The following is a 24227-nucleotide window of genomic DNA, read 5'->3' as shown; positions in this document are numbered from 1 at the left end:
TTAATTTAATATTACACAACTTATAAAAAATTAAAACTTTATTTCAAAAATTCATAAATATTAACATTTGAATCCGTAATATAATTATGTATTTCACATTATACAATTCATAATACATATTTGTAATATAGAATGTAGAATTCAAAATACAAAAGTATATTTATCATATATATATATATATAAACACGTATTTTAAAATATAATTATATATTTCAGAATTTACCATCTAAAATACATTTTGAAATATATATTTTGTATTATGAATTATATATTTTTAAATACAAAATGTTGTCTTCAATTTCTAGATATAAAAGTATAACAAGAAAAATAAAACTCATCAAAATCACACCACCAATCACAGTACAACACAACCATATTTATTATCACCGGTCACCATTAAGCACCACTCACCACCACACAAACCCTCTTCAAAGTGAAAACCAAACATATTCAATCCTCGTTGATGCTTTATCTAGAGAAGGTAAAATTGAAATTCGAAATCTTATGAAAGTGCACGTTTAAAGTATCGAGTGCGGAATGCAATGCCTTTCACAATGTTCTTTAAGCCCGTGACAAAATTTAGTTTTTATCATTACAAAATAAATATTTTAATTTAATCCCTTATTTTCATATTTTTTTTATTTTAATTCGAGATCCCACATTGACTAAGTGGTTGCAAACCTCACCTATGAACCGGTTTTATGGTGTTAATTAGACTTAAAGTTCACTTTATAATATGGTATTAGAGCCATTTCGAACATTTTCTAAGGATTGTTTGTTGAACTTATCAGGTCACCCGCTATCATACCGTTGTCGGATCATCCATAAAGTGTTATTTCACGTCAATAACGATCCGATAGCGAATGACCTGATAAGCCACTTATATACAATTAAATGCATAATCTTTAGTTGACATGAGATCTCTAACCATTAATTATACACTTATTGAGATAAAGTTACTTAAACAAAGTTCTTAGAACAATTTAAAAGGTTTTTTTCTTCTCCCTTTCCTTAACAAATAAGGTATTTAAATTCCGACCTCGTAGCCTTCTTGTCCTTAACCGAAGATGGAAATAAAATAGTCTACTTTCCGCCAAATAGTTTAATTCGAGATTAAGTACTAAAAACAAAATTATATTTCTGGCAGACAAATCTGTGGCATTTGGAACAAATCTAATAAATTAGTATTAAACAGAAAGATTACTTGAGTGGTATTCCATGTTCACGTGTATTCATAACTTAACCAAGAATTTTTGGGTACTTGGGAACATAGGAAGCCTCACTAGACGATACAGAAAATGGTAGTGCCAAATATTTAACAAACCAAAACATTAGACTATAGAAGATGATGACGGCAAAAACTAGTTTTTCTTTTTCAATTTATGAAATGGTTGCTAATAGATTAGTGTTTATTTCGTGTCATTTATCGAATCTGTCGGATAAAGGACCAGCATGTTTATGTTTGTTTAGTATCGAAATAATGTAGGACTCCTTTTGTTAATCATTATCTTAAGAAATTGATTGCTTTTGTTTTAAAATATAAAGTAATTCTATTAAGTAGACGTGTTTTATTGACATGTATTTAATACACTGGACATTAAAAAATCATTAATACTTAAATGTCTTATGCTTTTAAGAATATGATAAACAACTCTCTTAAGACCATTGGCCTTTTAAATTAGCTTTTTACACCCAAGTTGGTCTAATCAAGATATTTCTAATATTCTTTTGTAAGTATTCTATGTATTCTTTTTTTTTTAATAAATCTTATATTTTATTATTTAATATAAGTCTCTTAAAAAATTCTATTAAGCATTAATTTTTTCAACATTAATTTATATATATATATATATATATATATATATACTTCTTAAATAACTACCAATCATCATCATTTATCTCATTTCATTTATGTATATTATCAACTATTCATAAATATGTATATTTCCATCTTATATAACACGATATAAAACATTATAATATAATACAATTATAACACATTTGAAACTTTAAAAAAGAAGTTTAAAATATGTAAGCCATGTTAAAAAATATTAACATATTGTTATATTGTTTAAATGATGTTATCCAATAAAATAGATGATGCATAGATAGTCTTTCTACTCAAATTATAAGTGGATGTTAGAGTGATACTCTGTTACTTAATTAAAAAAAATTAAATGAAGTTATAAACCTTTTTTATCATCAAATAATTAAATAAATAAAACAGATCATTTCAGAGATACTTTAACTCTTATACAAAATTCACACAACATTCTTACTTTACTAGATACATTTTACCAGCTAAACTTTAAGTTTTTTTAGTTAAGCCTTTCAACAAAATTTAGCACAAAAAATAAATAAAAATTAAATTACTAAATATTATCATAGGCACTAGCTCTATAAAACCTAAATCCTTAGGACAAAACAAAACAAAAACCAATAAAAAAAACTGATCCAAATTCCAACAAAATATAATGTAGATTGAGTTATTGTGCATTATTTATCATTCATAAATATTTACACCTTAGGTCAACCTTTATATTAAGATGTTTTAAACCTATATTTCATTTGAGAAAAATTAAGCAAAATTAATCTTGCTTAAACAAAATATGCAATTTACAAAAGTCCAAAACTTCCACCAACCAATTGTAATGTTAAAGGTTTCTTTGTTTTACTTCATACAAACATGTTAAACTAAGAATATAATTATATACTATTTCATTATAATGAAAAAAACTTTCACCAATAGATGATGTTATGATAGTCTCTCTACTCAAATTATAAGTGGATGTTAGAGTGATACTCTGTTACTTAGTTAAAAAAGTTCAAATTAAATTCTAATCTTTTTTTATCATTAAATAATTAAATAAATAAAACAGAGCATTTTAGAGATGTTTTAACTCTTATACAAAATTCACACAACATCCATACTTTACTAGATACATTTCACCTGCTATACTTTACTAGATACATTTCACCCGCTAAACTTTAGGTTATTTTTAGCTAAGTCTTTCAACAAAATTAGCGCTAGAAAATATAAAATTAAACTACTCAATATAGGCACTAGCTCTATCAAACCTAAATCCTTAGGACAAAACAAAACAAAAAACAATAAAAAAAATTGATCCAAATTATAACAAACTATAATACAGATTGAATTATTGTGCAGTATTTCTCATTCATAAGTATTTCCACCTCAGGTCAACCTTTATAATAAGAAGTTCTAAACCTATATTTCATTTGAAAAAAAAAATTACTTAAAGGTTTCTTTGTTTTACTTCGTACAAACATGTTCAACTAAGAAGATAATTATATTATTATAATGAAATAAAACTTTCACCAATTATCACTACTCCAATGTCAAACCAAAATTAAAACTATCACAATAATTTTCAAGCAAAATGTCATTCTAACTTATCTTTAAATTTAGCATGCAAACCTAAGAACCAATTCCACGTTTAAGGAATAAATAATAATTAAGATTTGAAAAATAGCATATTAATTAACCATAATAACTTATAAAATGTACATTACGTCCACAGTGAAGCTCAATTAAATATTTCACAACACTCTTTCTTTGATTACAAACGTTAGTGAGTGATACTATAATCTCTTTTAATGTTTTGGTGAAAAAAAATACAAATTTCAAGAGATATAACATGGGTTAAAAACTAAAGAATAAGACAATAATTAACTAAAACTTATAAAATAGAGCGCCTCTCACCATGAAATTTAGTTTTAAATATTCTAATTATAAATTATAAAAATCATACCAAAATACTTTTCTTTTTTACAATTATCTTCCAAATTCTCTTACTAATATCCTAAGCTCTCACTTTTTTTTTAGAATTTTCTTTTTATCATAAAAAATATTATTTTAACAAAATATAAAAATATGGAGAATTAGAAATTTTTGTAAAAACTTTAAAAATATACGTGGTTTGAAAAAAATCATTAAAAATTAATATTATTTATTTGTATTTATCAACTATTTTTGTTAGGATAAATTCTATATGGAAAGTAAAATTTAAGTTTACATTAATTATATAAAATTAATTTATAAGATAAAATTTACTCTCACTTATACATTATAAAATATAATTATTTTTAGTTAATATGTGTATTTAACAAATGTTTCTATTTCATTACATGTGTTGAATTAACATGAGAGAAGGATGAGTATATGTTATATAATTATGAAAATATAATTTTTTTAAGCAAGTTTAACCATATTACTGAGGATTCTAAACCCAACACTAATTCAATTAATCTGTTTGTCGTGCATGTGTGTGTGCCAATGAAATTTATATATTACAATTTTTTTTCCAAAACATGTGCATAAATATTAAAGTTTATGAAACTGGCAAATGGCATTAAACTTGAATAACTTACAGATTAAGATATGCACTGGTTGTGCATGAATAATAAACTCGAAAGAGGAGTCTTTGAATGTTATAATAACTATAGTATTTGAAAAATAAAATATTATATTTAATATACTTAAGTTTATGTAAGAGTAAATGCATGTATTTTAATAATAATTAGAATTAAATGTTGTAAAGGGTGTGAGGTGAAGCTATAGAGCTATAATTGAATGGTTGGAAGATGACTTGTTTTTCACCCATCCAGAAATAGGTCCGCGGAAATAAGGCAAAAAATATTGTGTGTCAGACTCTTAATTAAAACCATGCTTTCGAATTAATTACGATTTCATCCATCAGATAAATACACTTTAATTCCTGATTATTAACTCATTATTCATTTCAAATTTTAAACCATATTGTAAGTAAATATCGATGTTTTAGAGATATATTCGAGGAAAAATAAACAATGAGGTGGAAAAAACATTATAAAAAACAAAGAAATAAGGAATGGGTATTGGTGTTCCCCATCCTTATTATTGATTCTAAAGGAAAGTGAATGATTTATTTCTTGTAGGGATATAGATTAACTATTTTTGTTAGAGTTTAATTGATGTATATTTTTGTTTGTTTAAAATTATATGTTCTATTAGAGTTGTAAAAGTAAATCTCTAGACTCAACAACTTAATATATAATTAGTCAAGTAGGACAAACTTAATTTTCATGTGGGCCACTAATTATGTTGATACTCCAAACAAGTAATAAAGTCAACTTCACCTTTTTTTTATATTATTTTACATTTAGGTGTGAAAAAATAAAATAAGTTGTGTTAGTTATTATGATTGTATTGAACTAACATGTTTCCATAAGGTAAAGTTTATATTGCTTCCTTTTTATTTGATTAATAAATAATTTGTTTTTTTTGGAAATTGGTGAAATTTGTTTTTAAATTTATGTAAAGAGATAAATTTTAAAAAGAATGAATATGGGTAAATTATGTTTACATGACTTCAAATGTGAATAAGTCATGTAATCAAAGCACAATTTTGATAATATTTAAGTGAAGTTATGTTTGGATTATATGATTTTAATAATAATGATTTTGGTGTATCATTCAGTTATAAGAAAAATGTTTAACAGAAATTGTACCTCCTATACCAAAAAAATAAAAAATAAACACTAATTAAAATTGTGTTATTTCCATGATAATATGATTTTGAAATTGTGTTATATAAATAGTACTTATTCATACTCATAATTTTTTTAAAATTTACTCTTTTACATATTTAAAAAACAAATTTAACCGTTGATATTGGATATCTACATATACATATTATTTTTTTAAAAAACCGTTAATTACATAGTTGATATTGGATATGTACATATGATTCAAACTTTGATTTTATGGCTTTGTGTACGTGTCTTTCAAGAAACAAAAGAAAAAATATATGTGTGTACCTGTTAACAATAAATTCATATGATTATTAGTTGCATCAAGTAAAGGATTAAGATCTAAAATCCCCAAACAGTGTGACACCAAAACTTTCAAACTCTTTAATTGTCTTCAATATTGTGCCTTTCATCACGGTAAATGAATGGTTAGGTTTCAACGTTTTTGGGGTGAGTTTTGTTCCTTTTTAAGGAAAACTTTTAGACTAGGTTAAGAATAGACTTATAAATGGAATTGACAAGGAGGTCAAATCATTAATCAACAGCCTTAATGATTTAGCTAGATGAGAAACTTTATCAAAGGAGGTTGACTAACAAAGAACAATGTTTTTTCTTATAAATAAACAATTTGGAAATTTCAGAAAAGCTACACTGTCAAAAATTTAAAATTGTAAGGGTTGAGACAAGTAAAATTATAACTTTCATATATATTCACTCTTGTATCAACCCTCGAAGGAAAATAAATCATATCACCAATTCATTATCAATTAAAAGCTGATTAAGATGTTAAAGACAACAAATAAAAAAACTGTTTTTAATCCTCGTTTAATTAGGTTGACCAACAGATAATAATCACTTTTAATTTAAATAATAATCTTTAATTAGTCTCTTATGTTTGGAGTTAAAATAACAGTATAAAATTGTGGTGAAATAGGAGTGAGAAATAAACTTTTATAATTATGAGATTTTGTCTTATATTAAAAAAAACTTCTTTTATTAACTAGATATAAGTATGAATATTTATAATATTTATTTTTTTAAATTATGAATATTTATAATATTTATTTTTTAAAATTGAATATTGTTTTTGTTTGGAGTCAAGAAAGTCTCATGCTCTTACTATGTATATGTATAGATTTAGAGTTTAGGGTGTAGGGTTTAAGATTTAAAGTTTACATTTATTTTATTCATAATATTACGTACATGCAAAAAATTAATTTGATCTTGGGTAGTTAAATGTAATAAATGCTTAATAAATATTGGTCAATCTATTTATAGGGATGAGTTAAACTCTTATATTTATAAATATGTATTAACACAATTTTTGTTATTAATATTCTAACACTATGTATGATTTTTTTTTCTAATCCACTTTTAATTTTCTCATGAGATGTTAGAGTGTACATTTAGTTGTTCGTGATCGAGAGTAGTGTACCGATCGGTACTGAACGAGTCAATCTCGACTAAGGTGACCGATCGCCTGAGCCAAATGACACATCAAGACCTGTAATAAATAATAGTAACGGCATTTACAATGAGTCACATTCATATCCTGAAATATGCGAAAAATATCTCCGACGAATCAGTCAACAATTGATTAACTGAAATTTGCACATCCCTATTAATTAGGGATTCGATACATGTTAGTTAATAACTCATATCCGACTCATTACCATAAGAGTCCATAACTAACACTATAAATAAAACCTTCTGCGGAGGTGTAAGGTACGTTTTTCATATTCTACCACAATACACTTAAATCATAGCATTGACTTGAGTGTCGGAGTGCAATCGCAGGTATCCAAAACATCAATAGCGAAAGTAGAAAACTTGAAGAAACTCAAAAATTACCGACACATCAGCAATTATACAACAAGTTTCAAGTATTATCTAGGCCTCTCTTTATCCATAGAGGTACAAGTAGAAATATAGACATATACGAGAAACAGATAATAAATTATTATTTTTCTCAGGAAGAAAAATAACTTTTGAAATGAATGTAAAGGGAGCTTTCTGAAAAAATGACGTTGCAGAAGTATACTCCAAACATTTATGCAGAAAGAAAACTAGGTTAAGTAACGAAAACTCCAGCAAGAAACCTCTCTTATTATATTCTACTCTGAAAGAGTGAGTGATGGTCCATGGTCAATGGTTGAGAAGAAGTACGTATGAAAGACAAAATATACGGAATGGGTCATAAAGTATTATTGATTAAGCTTGAAATATTATACAGTACATAATTTTTGTTGTGCATTAGCCTCGCAGACGCAACAAGATAGGGTCCCTTGTCACTATAATTAGTAGCATGGCTAGGGTTCTAGCTACTCCTTTCATAACTTTGATTCGTCAATCGATTCACCGCATGCGTGCATCTTCATGTGCAATGCATCATCAACCATGCATTCTTCTTCGATCAACTTCCCCACACCTTACCAATTAAATGCTCCTGCCATCATAAATACACCCATTTAATATATATATATATATATATATATATATATATATACTTCTTTATCTTTCTTTTCTCTTTTACTCTTGATATTGACTACTCTTTTTAACTTTCCCCTTTTATTTCGCTTTTAAACGATCTAAATACCACATATAAGTGAAAAATAAATAATTATGTATTTTGTTGTTCAGTTGAAGTGAAAAGAAAAAAATTATTTTAAAATGAAATTTGAACAAGATCTCTCTTATCTCAAAGTGAGGTTTATTCCTTTTATTTTTATTTTTTTCTCTACTTAGATTAGCAATAGAAAAATGAAAGTAATATAAATTTGTGTTCAAGGAAAAAAATAGTAATGGTTTGTTTGAATTTATTAAGGAATATATCAGTTAATATTAGTTATTATAAGACTTAATTAGTTATTAAAGAAATTATTTATCAGTTATTATATGATATAATTTGCCTGATCAAGTCGGTTCTCTCTTTTATCCCTTTGTTTTACCTATCTCTTTTCAAAATGCCTGTTGGGGTGGCAAACGAGATAGTGAGTATTCAAAAAAATTTCATGTGGGGTTGGGGCTCTGATGGAAGAAAGGTAGCGTGGGCTTCTTGGAAAAAGGTGTGTGAAGCACGGGAGGATGGAGGGCTCGGCGTCATTGACTTAAGGATTTTCAACTTGGCTTTACTCGGTATATGGGTTTGGCGTCTGGGGTCGGATAAGGGTGGTTTGTGGAAGGAGGTAATTGACTCCAAGTACGGCGGCTGGAGAAATTTGAGAGAGGGAAGGGGAGGAAGTTCATAATCCCTGTGGTGGAAAGATTTAAGGGAGGTGTGGAGCTTAGAAGGGTGGGGTCAAAATTTTGAAGATGTCGTGGCTTGGAAGGTGGGTAATGGGAAGGAAGTTATGTTATGGGAAGACAATTGGATGAGTAGGGGGCGTTGAAAAGTGTTTTCCCGAGACTGTTTTCACTTAGTGTCTCAAAAGCTTCCACGGTGGCAGAGGTAGGGGCTTGGAACAACAATGTTTGGGTTTGGAAGTTTGGTTGGAGAAGGAATCTTTTTGAGTGGGAAAAGAATTTAGTGTGTCTACTGTCTCAGGAAGTTCAGGGTATGAGCTTGAATTTGGAGAAGGAAGATAGCTGGGAGTGGAAGGAAGGGGAGGAGGTAGGGTATTCGGTTAAAACTGGTTATCTCCGTCTAAAGGGGGGTCGAGTAGGGGAGAAAGTGGAGGAGTTTATGAAGTTCTGGAAGTGTAAGGTTGTACCTTCTGCACATGTTACAGCGTGGAGGGTGTTGGAAAATAAGTTGGCTACTAAGGCTAACTTGGAAAAACGTGGGATCACGGTGGTAAGTTCTGTGTGTAGTCTTTGCGGGGTGGAGGAGGAATCTAACACTCATTTGTTCTTTGAGTGTAGTTTTGCGTGGCGAGTGTGGAACCTTTGTTGTGCTTGGTTGGGTGTGCAAAGTGTGTTTCATAATGTTCCACTGCTAAATTTCTCTCAGTTTAGGTTGAGTAACGTGTCTGTTTCGGTAAATGAGGTTTGAGAAGTGATTTGGATCGCGGTCGTCAACGAAATCTGGAAACATAAAAACAAAGTAATATTTAGAGGGGGTGTAATAGATGTATTGGAAGTATTCGCGTTGGTGCAACTAAAGGCATGGGCTTGGGCTACTTCCAAGTCGCGGGATGCAATCTTTTCCTTCTCTGATTGGTGTGTTAATCCTTTGGTCTGTATGGAGATAATGTTTTGATGTCTTGTTTGGGTATAAGAGTGAGGGTTGTAGGCGGCTCTTTTCAGATTTATTTAAGTATTTAGGAGTTGGCGGAGTGTGTGTTGTGGACAAGGTTAAAGGTCGTGTGTTTTGTATAAGGGTTGGGTCACCCCTAAAGTGACTCACATTTATTCATTGCTTATTGCTTATCAAAAAAGAAAATTATATGATATAATTAGTTCTTATGTAACATAAATTAATTAGGTTGATTGAATAGACATAATTATGTTTTATATTTCTTTTATGTAGTTACAATTTTGTTTATATATATATATATATATTACATTTTTTCAGTTAGAAATCATCCAACTTCAAAATCAATCTTTTTATTCGTGTCATGGTATCAAAAACATTATCTTGGTACTCTTGATTATCAAAATTTTCATACTTTCTAAAAACACCCATTCTGTCATGGTAGACGATTCAAAAGGTTCTGGATCTGATATCAAAACCATTGATCCCTCACACTCGTTTTATATTCATCATTTAGATCAACTCGGCCATGTCTTGGTTCCTATCAAATTAAATGGCATCAACTATCAATCTTGAAGCAGCGTTGTGACAACACAATTAAAGAACCGTCGCAGGATGCAAAACCCTCTATGTTTGAACAATGGAACCAATGCAACAACATTATACTTTCTTAACTAACTCATTCTGTTGAATCGAACATTGCTCATCCATGCCAAAACAATAAAGAAGTAAATAATTTCTTCACCATATATATTTCTTCACCTTTAATTTGTTAACTCATACATTAATTATATAATAGAATAATCTCTAAATAATTCTGATAACATATTAAGAAGTAAATTTAAAACCCTAAACTCTAAATATTTTTATCTTTAGTTCATTGAGATCTTTCACAATTCTTTCATCAAAGCGGAAATAAATTATATGAAAAATATTTTCATACTTAACAAAACATATATCTCACATCTTAATTTTTTTTAATTAATAAATCCTCTCTATTTAATGCTAATTTGGAGAGAGGGAAAATCTAAAGTAAGTTGTGTGTATGACAATATATTTTTCTTCGTCCTTTGCCTGAGGGTTGACAACAGTTTTTTTTTTTTATCTAATTACCTCTTCCCTTCTTAGCAGATATAAAATGTTTGGAATATGGCCATTAATCTTGCAATGAGGATGGTTGGATTATATGGAGATAAGCGAGAAGCACACACGTGCCTGGTTACTGTTCACTCTTTCTTAGGTACAGTGAGTACTAAATCATGAAAAGTAGAATAAGGAAAACGACAAGAACCCATAAAGTTACAAATACCGTGCTATTGCTATTGCATCCCACTTTTCGATTCTTACACCCAATAACACTAGTATTTACAATTTATTAGTTTAATAAATTGTATCTGTTTTTAGCCATAACTTGTTAAAGCCATGACATGATGTGTTAAAACCTGTAATATTTTTATATTGTTGTCTTTTTTATTTTTCAAGCTTTCAAAACACGAGTTGAAATAAGTTATTAACTCGTATTGAGATTCCATAAAACGATAGAGAAAATGAAAATGCAAGAAAGATAAGAGGTAGACGATGGCAAGAGATAGAGGGTCAACAGTAATATAAAATATATAATTTATTTATACATAATATTTCATATAAAAATGATAGCTATTTATGAATTTTTATTGATAAAATAGTTATAATTCAATTTTTAATTTATATTTTTTTTTCTTTTTACATGTTTTGTATGATAAGATGAATGTGAACCATCAATTTTAAAATTTTTGTTAATTTCAGGATTTTGTGAAAAAAATGAAGATAATAGGGCTAAAGAAGAACGAACAAGTTAAATACAAGATGAAATGATAAAATTGGAACATTGAAAACTCGCTCAAACTCGTCCAAGCGAGTTCACTTTAGTGAAGTTGGGTTTTTTCTCATTAAACTCGCTTAAGCAATTGATAACTTTTTATGACAAGTGCATCACATTGTTAGAGATAATAATTTGTCCCTAAGGATGGATATCGATCTCATAAGGAGCAATTGAATTATCAAGTATAATACTCGCTAAATATGAAACACAACAACAAAATATGAAATAGGGATTAAGTTGGAAGAATTAGTTGCTTCAAGTTGGAAAAATAGGGATTAAGTTAGTTATGATTAATAAGAAAACAGACAAAGAATTAGTTGCTTCATAAATTAGATACTATTTTATATTTATTTTAACAATTAATACTCATAAGTGTCTATATTTTAATATGAAATATTACTGAAATTAGACATTTATCAACAATATCTTATAAAATTTCATTGTGGGTTCGATATTTGTCTTTAGGGACAAATTATTACTTATGACTCGATACACTTGCCGTAAAATAGTCATCAAGTTTTTGACGTCATTGTCAGAAAACCATTTTATTTGTAGAGTACAAATTCTTAAATATTGTGAATATTTTAATTGTTTTTAATTTTTTATTAACATTTTATTTTATTTTTAGATTTGTTTTAAATTTTATAATTTCGAAATTTTATTATTATTTTTTGTTACTGCTAGTTACTCATTGTGCTAATTCTTGAGTGAGTTGTCTTATATGATATTAAGAGGACAAATTTTCAAAGATCAATTGCAATTTGAATCAGATATTGAAAACGCAGCTAAGAAGCACAAGGTGAAAAAGAGAAAAGAAAAATAAGGAGAATTAAAGAAGAATCCTTAACCACTTTCTACCTTTCATTTTAATTTTTTTTTTTCAAAAAAACACTATGGTTGAAGAGCAACCACCACAGCCTAGAAGAACACTTGAAGATTATGCTATGCAGCAGGGACTAATACATTTTTCTAGTATTGCAATACCTAATACCACTAAGGTTTTGGAGATGAAACCTGAATTCCTTAGTTTGATCAATGTCCATCAATTTACAACAATGGACCATGAGGATCCATATACACATTTGTCTACATTCTATGAATTGGTGGGCACAATGAGCTTTCAATAAGGTGATTTTGAATTTGTTTATCTGTGTTTGTTCCCTTTCTCATTGGCAGGAAAAGCTAAGGAATGTCTCAAATTACATCCAAATTAGAGCCTCACCAGTTGAAAAGATCTAGAGGAAATTTTTTTATAAAGATTGTTTCCACTATCCGCTATATCAAAACAAAGTATGATATTTCTATGTTCAGACAATGATCAAATGAAGCCTTTTGTGAAACATGGGAGGAGATTCAAAGTGATGCTGAGAAAATGCTCAAATCATGGGTTTAAAGATATTGCATAATTGAATATCTTTCAGAATGACCTCATATCTGATACCAAAATGCTTATAGATGCTACAACTGATGGCATAATGATAGTTGTTGATGTAGAACAAAAGTAAAAATTTATTATTGATGCATTAACATCAATCAATTATCAAGCTCAACATGATAGACAATACATTCAGAAGAAAGGGTTGTTAGAGCTAAATACTTCAGATGTAATTCTGACTCAGAATAAAATTTTGACACAGCAACTTGAGGCATTAACTGCACAAATATCTAAACTGCCACAACAATTACAAGTTGTGCAAGCATCTCAAAGTCATACTCAACTAATCGTCCCAATGGTCACTGTTCTTATCAAAATAATTCATCAAAAGTAGAAATAAATTATATGAGTAACCAGGGAAGGCAAGGTGGACACCTTGGAAAAATTTATGCAAGTTGGCCAATTAAAAAAATAATGAAGCAACAATAAAAAATTTAGAAACGCAAGTGGAGTAGATTGCTAAATAGTTTGCAAAGCAACAAAGTGGCCAGTTTTCAACTAACACACCGACCAATCCAAAAATGGTATAGTATTAAGAGAAGAGATTAATGATAACTTAGTTCATGAGAAAATAAGAAAAAATGATAGAAAAAAAATCGATGTAGATAATACTTTCTCTAATTTTCAATATAAGGATTTTTGTTAGAGAAAGTAGGATCAACACACTTTTTCCATAAAACATTCAAGAAAATAGAGAACTAAAAAAAACTAGAAATAGACGGTGACACAGGTTAGACAATAAACACTAACATATAAAAAACTTATTTTTTATTTTCATATATATATATATATATATATATAAACCTATACATGAACAGAAAAAAGTACTGAATAAAACTCATTAGATAAAAGTTAAAAACATACAAAATTTTATTTTTTGACAGAAATTTTCAATAAACAATAAAGTACATGTTCAAAAAATGTATTAAAAAATATATTATTAAAATATATGTTGCAAATTTTATTCTTCAGCTTATTGATCAATAATTAAAATAGTATTAGTTAAATTTATCCATGTGAAATTGCTAGTTATGATATAAAAAATTATTCAAATATATTCACAACTCGTGTACTTAAAATAACGTGAATTTCACGTCTTTTTCTTCAGCAAGTTAAAATTTAAAATTAAAATTACACATTTTTTTTCTCAATTTAAAACGTGTAACATAACATGTATTGTGGAAGAAGAAAGATACGTGTATAAAAAAAATAAAAAAAAAAGTTATATATATTACAACAATATAAATGTTCTGTTTAAGTTTCTAATAGTGTGTGGAAAAGAAGAACAAAGAGAACAAATACTAAATGTACAATATTTGATGATGGTTGTTAACCAATTTATTAAGTTCCATTAATTTTTCTGCTAGTCAATTGATCTAAATGGACAAATTTATGTTGATTGTATGTTCCATTAATTAACAAAGTGATGATATATTTTTCTAAATATAATAATTTCAAAAAATTATAAAATAATATTTATAAAATGATGAAATTATATTTGTTGTTATAAATTAATTTTAATTAATTATTAAATTATAATTTTATTATTAATAATAGTATTTTTAATTATTTAATATTATAAAATATTTTTATTAGTATTTTTATTTGTTTATATAATATTATTTGTAATTACTTATTATTATTTATTATATTATATTTTATAATCCATTATCATATATGTAATATAACATAATATAATAGGTTATCATTTACATTATATACTTAATAATATAATTATATATACAACCAGTTATTATATATATAATATAATATAATATAATTATAGTATGTGATGAAATAAAAGAAAAAAACACAAACAATTAAATTTATATTTATTATATTTTCATTTCATTATCTTTTTGAAACAAATATTCTATACGATCATTGGCCATGACACGAAGTTCATTTTCTTTCTCACTGGTTTGCACACGCTCTGCAAACATTATCTTCTTCTTCATTCGGTATATTCTCATCATTTTATTGTTCCTTTTTGTCGTTACTCTTACACAAGGGGAACATATCAAATATTACTAATTCTTACTTTCTTTTATTAAATTTTAGAATGATACCATATTAAAATAATCAAATTTATCTTATAATATTTCAAACAAATTTTAAAAAAAAGAATTCTATTAAAAATTATATCTTATCAATCCATAAAAAAAAACTTAAAATAAAATAGACAGTTCCAAAAAATATTTAAGTTAATGCATTGTTGAGAAAATAATGTACTTGTAAAATGAAAACGTTTTTCATTATAATTTACTACATTTCTTTATTTTATAATTTCAATCCAATTATTAATTTTTTTAACAATTTAACCAAATTGAAAGATATTAAATAACATAATATTTAAATGAAAGTTATAATTAAGAATGGTGCAGTTTTGTTTTAGCATCTTTTTCTCTTCTTTACATTGTGTGATCGTCTTTGTGGGGTCCACTTTGCCCAGTCAACATATGCATTGTCAGTTTCTAATTCAATCATCACTCACTCTCTTTTGTCGTTTTCTCATCACTCACTTTCTCTCTCTTCATTCTTCTACTGTAAAAAAAACCACACTTCTCATACAGTTACACACTAATTAATCATACCAAATTAAACTCACCATTTTAATATATCAACTTCATTTTAATTAATTCACTGAATAACAACCAAATCTTAACAAAATTGTTGGAGTTAAAATTCAATTTCTTAATAAAATATCATCACTTTTATTAAATTAGATCTAAACTTTGATTTACTACACTATATAAAAAAGTAACTCCTTTTCTTACATTTTCCTATTCACTATTTTATGTCAGGTTTATGAGTATTTTAAACTTTTACACTGTGTTTGAAAATGTGTTAGTACTGTTAACTAATTTGATGAATTTATAATATACTTTTACCAATACAAAAATATTTAATAAAAGCATTACAATAGTTTATTTTAAATATCTCTAACTTATATAAATTATAAATTACTTAATTTATTTTAGAAAATTTGAAAGCTACTAATTTACTTTACTGAGTTTATAGACTAGTTTAATCAATATACTACTGTTTAGTAAATGCATTAAAAGTATCCAACTAATATGTTATAAACTATTTGAACTAACTTCTATAGTTTGTAGATATAGTAGTTTATTTTTTTTTAATTATTATTACTATTTATATTCTAATTAATTTTTATTATCTTTAAAATTTACTAATTATTTATTTTAATTTTATGGAGATAATTAATAATTATACAATTTTTAATATTTATTATTTTTTAAATTTTATGTCATTCAAATTAAGAAATATGTAACATTGCAAATTGAAGTAACATGATTTCATACTAAAAACTACACACAATAAAAATTATATAAAAAAATCAATATAACAGTCATTTAAATTGAAAAATAAAAACTTTATTTTATTAAAAAAAAATCATCAGTATTCATTACATCAAGTCATTTAAATAAAATAAGTTATTAGAAGGAAAACCTTCACACAACTTTTTTTAAAAAATCTATTAAAAGGTTTAATTATTTAAAAATTATTAAATTATAATTACATGATAATATTTTTTATTTAAAAGTAAATTTTTTATTTATATCATACTTTTATGTTATTTCACGTTTATTTCACGTTTATTAATATTTTATTAGTTACTTTATCAAAAATATTTAATATAATAAATTATCTCAGGGTTCATAACTTATAAATTAAAAAAATTTAGATAACCATTAACTTATTAAGTAACTCTTAATTTATAAACTATAAACTTATGACATTTAATTATCATTGTTAATTTTATATTCATTTATCACCATCCTTTAGTTTCCTAGTATTTTTTTAAGGATAATTTTAAGAAATATTTTTAAAATTATAAAATTAGAAATAACAATAATATTAAAAAACTGTTAATCAAATACTTATTTAAAATCAATATTATATTAAGAACAAAACAAAATAAGAACAAATTTACATCAATACTATTAACTACAGAAGTTTAGTTGAAATCACACAGTTAAAGTGTTTCTAATTTTGATTGGTTTCAGTTAAAGTGTTTTAGAACAACAACAATTGGCATTCTTTTCAGCCAGATTTTCCCTTTACTTCCATTTCTTAATATGATAACAAAAAACATCAATTATGATATCAATTAAAATGTAGATTCAATGAATTGTCTCAAATTCCATGTTAGTAATCTAATAATTCAACATTTTTATTAAATACAGAATATCAAATTAACAGATAAACTAATTGTACAGATGAAAAAAATTAAAAAAAAATGTAAAAAATAGAAGACCAAACAATGAAGCATTATTCTGTAATATCCATTAATGTAGTACAACAGATATTTTGGAAATAAAATTCATTGTGAACATTGCAGCAGCACCCTACATTAAATTTTCAGCATATATAAATGGAAGGCATCAATTATGTGTGTGCATATTTCTTCATGGAAATTTATGGGTGATTCAGACACTGGAGAGTAAATTGGGCAAAGGAAAAAAATCTGGTGTCCACAGAGAGTGCAAACAGTTGTCTTAAACCATTAATTTAATTAGTAGTTAATTTAATTAAGACCATAACCCTTCACCACATCCATGAATTACTTTGCTAAGTTCAATTTCAATGCTAATTGAGCAAAAAAAACACACCCATTTGCAATGAACCATTGAGCAAAAATGGGGAAAGTACAAACGGAAAACAATTCTGTGGGCAGATAGATACAGTATTATTGTATAGTACATTTATTGAGAGAGAGTGTGTGAGAGAGAGGAGTATTTCAGAAGCTCACTGCTTCGCTGATTTTGAGGCATGCAAGAAGAGAGAGGAATCGTACTGCACAAGTTTCACACATCTTCTCTCTTTTTTTACTGCATTTGGGACTCTACACTCTACTTCACAACTTCATCTCTGTGAAGTTTCCGTAGCACAGAGAAAGAATAGGGTGGGTGGATTAGTTGTTTTATTTTTCTTTGACTTCGTCCTTGTTCTTCTTTTTCATGCCCTGGTTTTCTTGCCCCATGTCACTGATGGTAACCTTTGGCTGTTTTCACTTTGGTTTTGTTAGAGTGGGGTTTTGTTTGTAGTTGGCATGCTCACTGATCTTTCAGTGGCATACAAAAGTTTTGTTCTTTCGGAGATTTTAGTTCACTTTTTTTGAGTTTGGAGTTCTGGGGTGAAGTATAATAACTGTGTTTGGTTTCTTTACTAGCATTTTTTGTTGGTTTCTCTTCTGGGTATGTGGAGAATCTTGCAATTAGTGCGACATGTTTTCAAAGTTGTGATTTTTATTTTCTGGGGTGTGGTTACTTGATTAGCATTGGTTGGGTTTGTGTGTGTAGGTGTTTTGAGATAATGCTGAGGAAGAGGAACAGGTCAATGCAGAAGGAACAACACCACATGAGTAATCTGACACAGTGTGAAGCCAATTCGGAGCACTATTCTCAAACTCATCATGCTTTGGGGCGCAACAACATCAAGGGCCACTCAATTTTCAATGTTCCTTGTCTGTATGTGGGTCTAGGTCCAAAAGGGTTATTGGATTCTGATTCAGTTAGGAGCCCCACTTCTCCCCTTGATGCTAGAGTTCTTTCAAATCTAGGCAACCCTGTTAGGAAGCCAAGATCTTCACCTCATGAAGGACACCCAAGGAGTTGGGATTGTTGCAAAGTAGGTCTAGGCATTGTGGAGTCTTTGGAAGACTGTTCTAGGTTTTCTGGGAAAATTCTCCAGTCACCAGAGAGCAAGAGGGTCAGTGTAAGTCCCCAAATGATGATCAAAGCCTCAAATTGCCAAATCCATAGGGATTTTCTGGAGGGGTCCAAGTCTTTGCCCAAAGATTTTTGTAAAGCTCCTTATGGCCCCAAAAACCGATCTGTTACCACCCACAAGGGTGAATCTGAGTCCACTGTTCTTTTTGAGATTGGGGAAAGTGGCCTTGAACACGAGCTGTTTAGGAGAACCAGGTCTTGTTCATTGGACTCGTGCAGTCAACTGAAAAAGCTTTCTGGCTTAAACATTTCCTTCTCTGATTCAGACACTGATAGTTTTGCTGTGAAAGATGTGAACTTCCAATTGAGCTCTCCTCCTCATTTTATTGGGGGAAGCCAGAACTCAAATACCTTCCCACCTACAAAGTTCAACACAAACACTCTTTCCATAAGCTCCTCCAATGAATTTATCAAGTCTCTGTCTGCTAGTGAGATTGAACTCTCCGAGGACTACACATGTGTGATTTCCTACGGCCCCAATCCAAAAACAACTCACATTTTTGGGGATTGCATTCTGGAGACCCATTCTAATGCATTCAAAATCCATTACAAGAATGAAGAGAAGGAGAAGGAGAAGGGAGTGAACCCTGTTGCTAACAGGTTGGGGAGTCCAAACCCATATCCCTCAAGCGATTTCTTGAGTTTCTGCCACCATTGCAACAAGAAACTAGAAGAGGGGAAGGACATTTATATTTATGGGTGAGTTAGTCCTTGGCATTGCAACATCTCTTCTATTGTGACTCATAGCATGTTCGGTTCTACATCTCATTTGTCATTTTTTACATCTAATTTTAAGAAGCTAATAGTTATAACTTTTGAACATGCTATCAGTGTGTGTTATGCGGATATTGAATTTGGTTCTAAGGTTGGCATGATTTTATATGTTGCAGGGGTGAAAAGGCATTTTGCAGTTTAACTTGTCGTGCAATGGAGATCATGATTGATGAGGAACTAGAGAAATCCAACACCAACCCTCCTTGTGAAAACTCTGAAAAGCCAAAACTTGGCGAGCTACTTTTTGAAGCAGACATTCTCACAGCTTCATAGAAGAATTATCTGCCAAATGCACCATTTGGTCCATGACAATGGTGCACGCACCTGATCATCTGTTCAGAAGAAGCTGTTTTATGTGCATCTGTTAGCAGCCATGGATGATCGTTTTGTACATCATTGCGTCTTGCTGGAATTGGTGTTTCAGCCTTGTCATGGTCTTTGGTGAATTGTGGCTCTCAATAAGTTAGTTTTGTTTTCCATATAAATAGAGATATATGTTATCAAACCATTGATAGCCTGCAGAAAATTAAAGGGTTGAGGTCTATTTTTCTGGCTTACCCTTTTGAATTTTTCTTGCATTATCTCTCTATTGAGTCAATGTATACAACCCAAAAAAAGTTTTTTTTTCTTTTTAACTTCTATGATATGTGCTATTGTCCAAGTTTACACAACATCTTGCCTTTTCCTGAGCTTTTGGACTGAAAATCTGAAAGCTGAAGTTCCTTTTGGCCTTGAATATGCTTCATTCAGATGGTTCATGTGACTCCTATTTTAGTAAAAAAAATGCCAACTTTTGAGAAATGCATTTTACTTATACTGTGAGAAAGTAATGTGTAATTTCCTTCCAATATTCTCATTATCCTCAAATGTCAAAAGTGGAGGTTCCTCATGTTCTAAATTACACTTCACTTATCTAAAAACAATGCAATTTCTATGTTTTTGTCTTAAAACAGGACAAGAGAAGTGAGAAATCTGCCTTGACATCAAACTCTTCTCCTTAGAAAGAAATTAAAAAAATGACCTATTAAGGAGTACAACATTTATATGTAGTTGGTGAACTTTAATTAGAATGGAAGTTTCATTTCAGTCATTTATATGAATCTTTAGGGAAATAAAACTTCAATTATGATCCCAAAAACGATATTAAAAATGTTTACGAAGTTGTGTTTGAGTTTTGTCATACAAACAAGAGCAATAAATTCTTACTTTGAATTTGTTTTGATATGTAAAATTTTAAGAAGAAAGAAGCTATACTATGATGTTAGCTTCAAGGTCTGAAGCAAGGGTTATCAGAGAGATTTGAAACTAAATCGAAGAAGAGATTGTTGGAGATCTGAACCCATTTCCTAAGAGAACTTAAGGTATAGTTTAAGCCCATGCTTCTACTTCCTGTCACCCCATGCTTTCTACACCCATTTCTATAAGGGTGTTAAAAGTCCACAATGCCCTCTTTTTCTTATATATACTTAAGGGTGGTAAGGGAGACTCATTCCTGTTACAACTAGATAAGAAAATATACTATAAAGATATATTACTTCTAAATATATAATAATGACAGAATAATGAATGAAAATATTTAACTATATTCCACACATAAATAGTTCTATTTAACAATAAACAATAAAAAAAGTGACATTGTCTTGATTGTTTTCGTTCAAAGTTAGTAAGATATTTATGAACTTGATCAAACTCTCAGTTATAAGAAACATAGATTCTTCACTAATCTTTAATTCGTGAATATAAGAATAATCCATTAATGGCCTTCTAAATAAAGATTATGATACTTGTATAATTTACATAACAACTTCACAATTCATCCTTCACCCATATCATTGATTTACCACATAATTCAAGAGTATGTCTCTTTCTGTGGATTTATTGTTCACAGGTAAAGAAGGGAATGGATATCAAGTATTTGAATATAGGATTTTGTGAAAAAAGAATGAGAAATATATATATGTGAATATTAAATATTTTCTCCCCTCAAAATGAAGAGATGTGGAGGAAAAACCACCAGCATGTATTATTTTCGAATTTACCTTATTTATTCTACTGTTATAGTATTTTTTTTATTTTCCATTACTGCAAGATTTTTTAATATTAAAAAATAGTATTTTTTATTTATATTTATTTTCTAATTTTATAATATATGTTTAATATTTTAAGAAATTACTTAATTTCTATTTATATTTCTATTTAATTTGTTTTTATTTTTATTATTAATATATTTTTATGTATAATTATTATGTTTATGAGTTATAGTTTGTTTAATTATAATTTTTTATGATTTTTTTTATCAATTACGTTATATTTTTTGTTGTAGAATTTTTTATTTTTTATATTAAAAAATATTTTTTTTATATAATATCTGATTTATTTTTGAATATTATAATATATGTTTAATATTTTAAGAAATTACGTGAAGTCCTGTTTATATTTAATTTGTTGAATACATATTTTTTTAAAATTATATTTTTAAAATTTTTAAATTTGTAGAATACATATTTTTTAAAATTATAATTTTAAAACTTTTAAATGTGAAAGTTGTTTATTTTTAAACAAAAGTAACTCATTTTAATATTTTTTTTAATAGGTACGGGTAAATTTGTAAAGTAACATTTTACACATTTAAAAAAAAAAATTCTCACAACCATCACATCACTTACAAACTTCCATAAACTTTCCTCACACATCCACTCTAATATATTCCAATCCAAATATTCCCACTTTCTTCACACTTTACTCTCACGTCCACTTCTTCAAATTTCCACACATTCTCTCATCAATCCAAACACACCATAACCCTAAGTCTCTGTTTGTTTTTGCATGAACACTATTCATGCATATAGAAAAGCAAAGAATGTGTGTGTTTATATTTTCAGATTGGAGAGGTATAGAGAGAGAAGTTGAGCAAAGAAAATAAAAAAACTTTCCTTGTGCCTTTGAAGAGATTGTAGAAAAAATCCATAGACCAAATGCTATTACATTTTTGTCCTTCTGAAAAGTTTAAAATTTTTTCTTCCAACCATACTATGCATTCTTTATTTATTTTATATTTTATTTAAATATTAATAATGAATAATTTAAATTTTAAATTTATATTTATATAAGATTTTAAATACTTTAAGAATTTTATTTATTTTATATTTTATTTAAATACTCATATTAAATAATTTTAATTTGTATTTATTAAATTGTTTTAATAATTTAAGAATTTTATTTGCACAAAATATATATGTAAAAAAGTTTGTAAATATATATGTTTAAAAAAATTTAATCATATTTTATTTTAATTATAAGGATACATTTGTAAATTTACACTTTTATTTGTCTAAAAATAATATTTTATCAATCACATCATTCACTAACTTTCATAAACTTTATCTTCTTATATTTTTCCCATAATCTAAACAACCTCACTTTTTACTCACTTTCACCTCAAATTCACTTCTTCAAATCTATCTTCAAATCCAAACAAAACATAAATGAATAATTATATTTTTTTATTTTAATTATAGTTATCTACAAAATTTTTTTAGAATTACCACATTTTTCACAACCTAATAAATTTTCCTGTTGAAAAAGAGCTAGCATAATACCTATGAAAAAACATTCTAATTATAATTATCTATAATTTTTTTTTAATTACCATCTTTTTCACAACCTAATAAATTTTCTGTTGAGCAAGAGCTAACATAACCCTATGAAAAACAACACAATAATGGAGTTTTTGGAGAAGTTATAAATGAGAAAAAACAAAATGAGTATTTAAAGAAAATACATGAGAAAAATAAGAGGGTGAAAAGGTAAAAATCTAGAAAACTAGGTTTCTTTTTCTCATTAGCCACTAGAATTTAATGAACCAACACCCAATCTTGTACTATAGTTTATCAAATTTATTCTCACTAGACTAAGAGTTTGATCAACCCTCCTTCTAACTTTAGCAATTGAGATCTTATTCTCTGTGAATTTCTAAACTTCTTCTTCAAAGTGGTTGGATATCTACCAAGTCAGTGTAGTTAGAATCAAATAATGTTTAATTCCAATTAGATAAATAAAACTAGTATGCTTTACTTAACTTGTTTTATGTTATTATTATTTTATATTATGAAGACAATTACCATTTCTGCAATCACTCTACTGAATTTCTCTTTGAAGCTATTTCAATCATGTGTGAAAAATCATGTAAGATGTGAGGATATTGATATAAATAAATTGAGTATAAGGATTCATATAAATAAACTTAATTACTATTATTAGATGTGAGGATGATAGAGGCACTCAATTTCCATGTGATAAAATTCAGGAACTATAATCACTCTATTAGAAACATAAGAATCAAGATTGTATAAATATAAAATTAGAAGAATATGCATTGAAATCTTTATTAAATTGGTCCCCAATAACCTGAAAAAGATTATTATTATTATCTTACTAAATTAGGAGAAAATACAAACTTGTTTTCAGAACCATGAAATTTCATACTAGAATATACACCCCATAAGAAATAATGTAGTATTTTTTTAATGGCTTAAGAATGGATGAATAAGAGAAAATAACACTTCTTTAACTGAAAAACACTTAACAAAGAATTTAAACATTAACATGCTTCTCCCTATTTCTCATTCTCATAATTTGGAACACTTCCCAACTTATCTCATTGTTTTCTGTATGTAGTTT

At 27.7% G+C, this 24227-nt stretch overlaps 1 protein-coding gene across 1 annotated transcript; it reads left to right on the top strand.

Moving 5' to 3' along the window:
* The first annotated feature begins 17440 nt into the window (after nt 1-17440).
* Nucleotides 17441-20208, top strand: LOC137822481 (FCS-Like Zinc finger 10-like). The gene is made up of 3 exons (XM_068627370.1): nt 17441-17947; nt 18345-19472; nt 19664-20208. Exons 2-3 carry the CDS (start codon nt 18358-18360, stop codon nt 19818-19820), a joined length of 1272 nt encoding a protein of 423 aa, XP_068483471.1. The 5' UTR covers nt 17441-17947; nt 18345-18357; the 3' UTR covers nt 19821-20208.
* The last annotated feature ends 4019 nt before the right edge of the window (nt 20209-24227 follow it).

This window comes from Phaseolus vulgaris, chromosome 9, assembly GCF_000499845.2.
Source record: "Phaseolus vulgaris cultivar G19833 chromosome 9, P. vulgaris v2.0, whole genome shotgun sequence".
NCBI lineage: Eukaryota > Viridiplantae > Streptophyta > Magnoliopsida > Fabales > Fabaceae > Phaseolus > Phaseolus vulgaris.
The sequence above is the reverse complement of the archived record's forward strand: the minus strand, read 5'-3'. Positions and strand labels throughout refer to the sequence as shown.

Coding starts and splice junctions, on each gene's coding strand:
- LOC137822481 (XM_068627370.1), top strand. CDS start 18,358: ATGCTGAGGAAGAGGAACAGGTCAATGCAGAAGGAACAACACCACATG. Junction 19,473..19,663: donor AAGGACATTTATATTTATGG/GTGAGTTAGTCC, acceptor TATATGTTGCAG/GGGTGAAAAGGCATTTTGCA.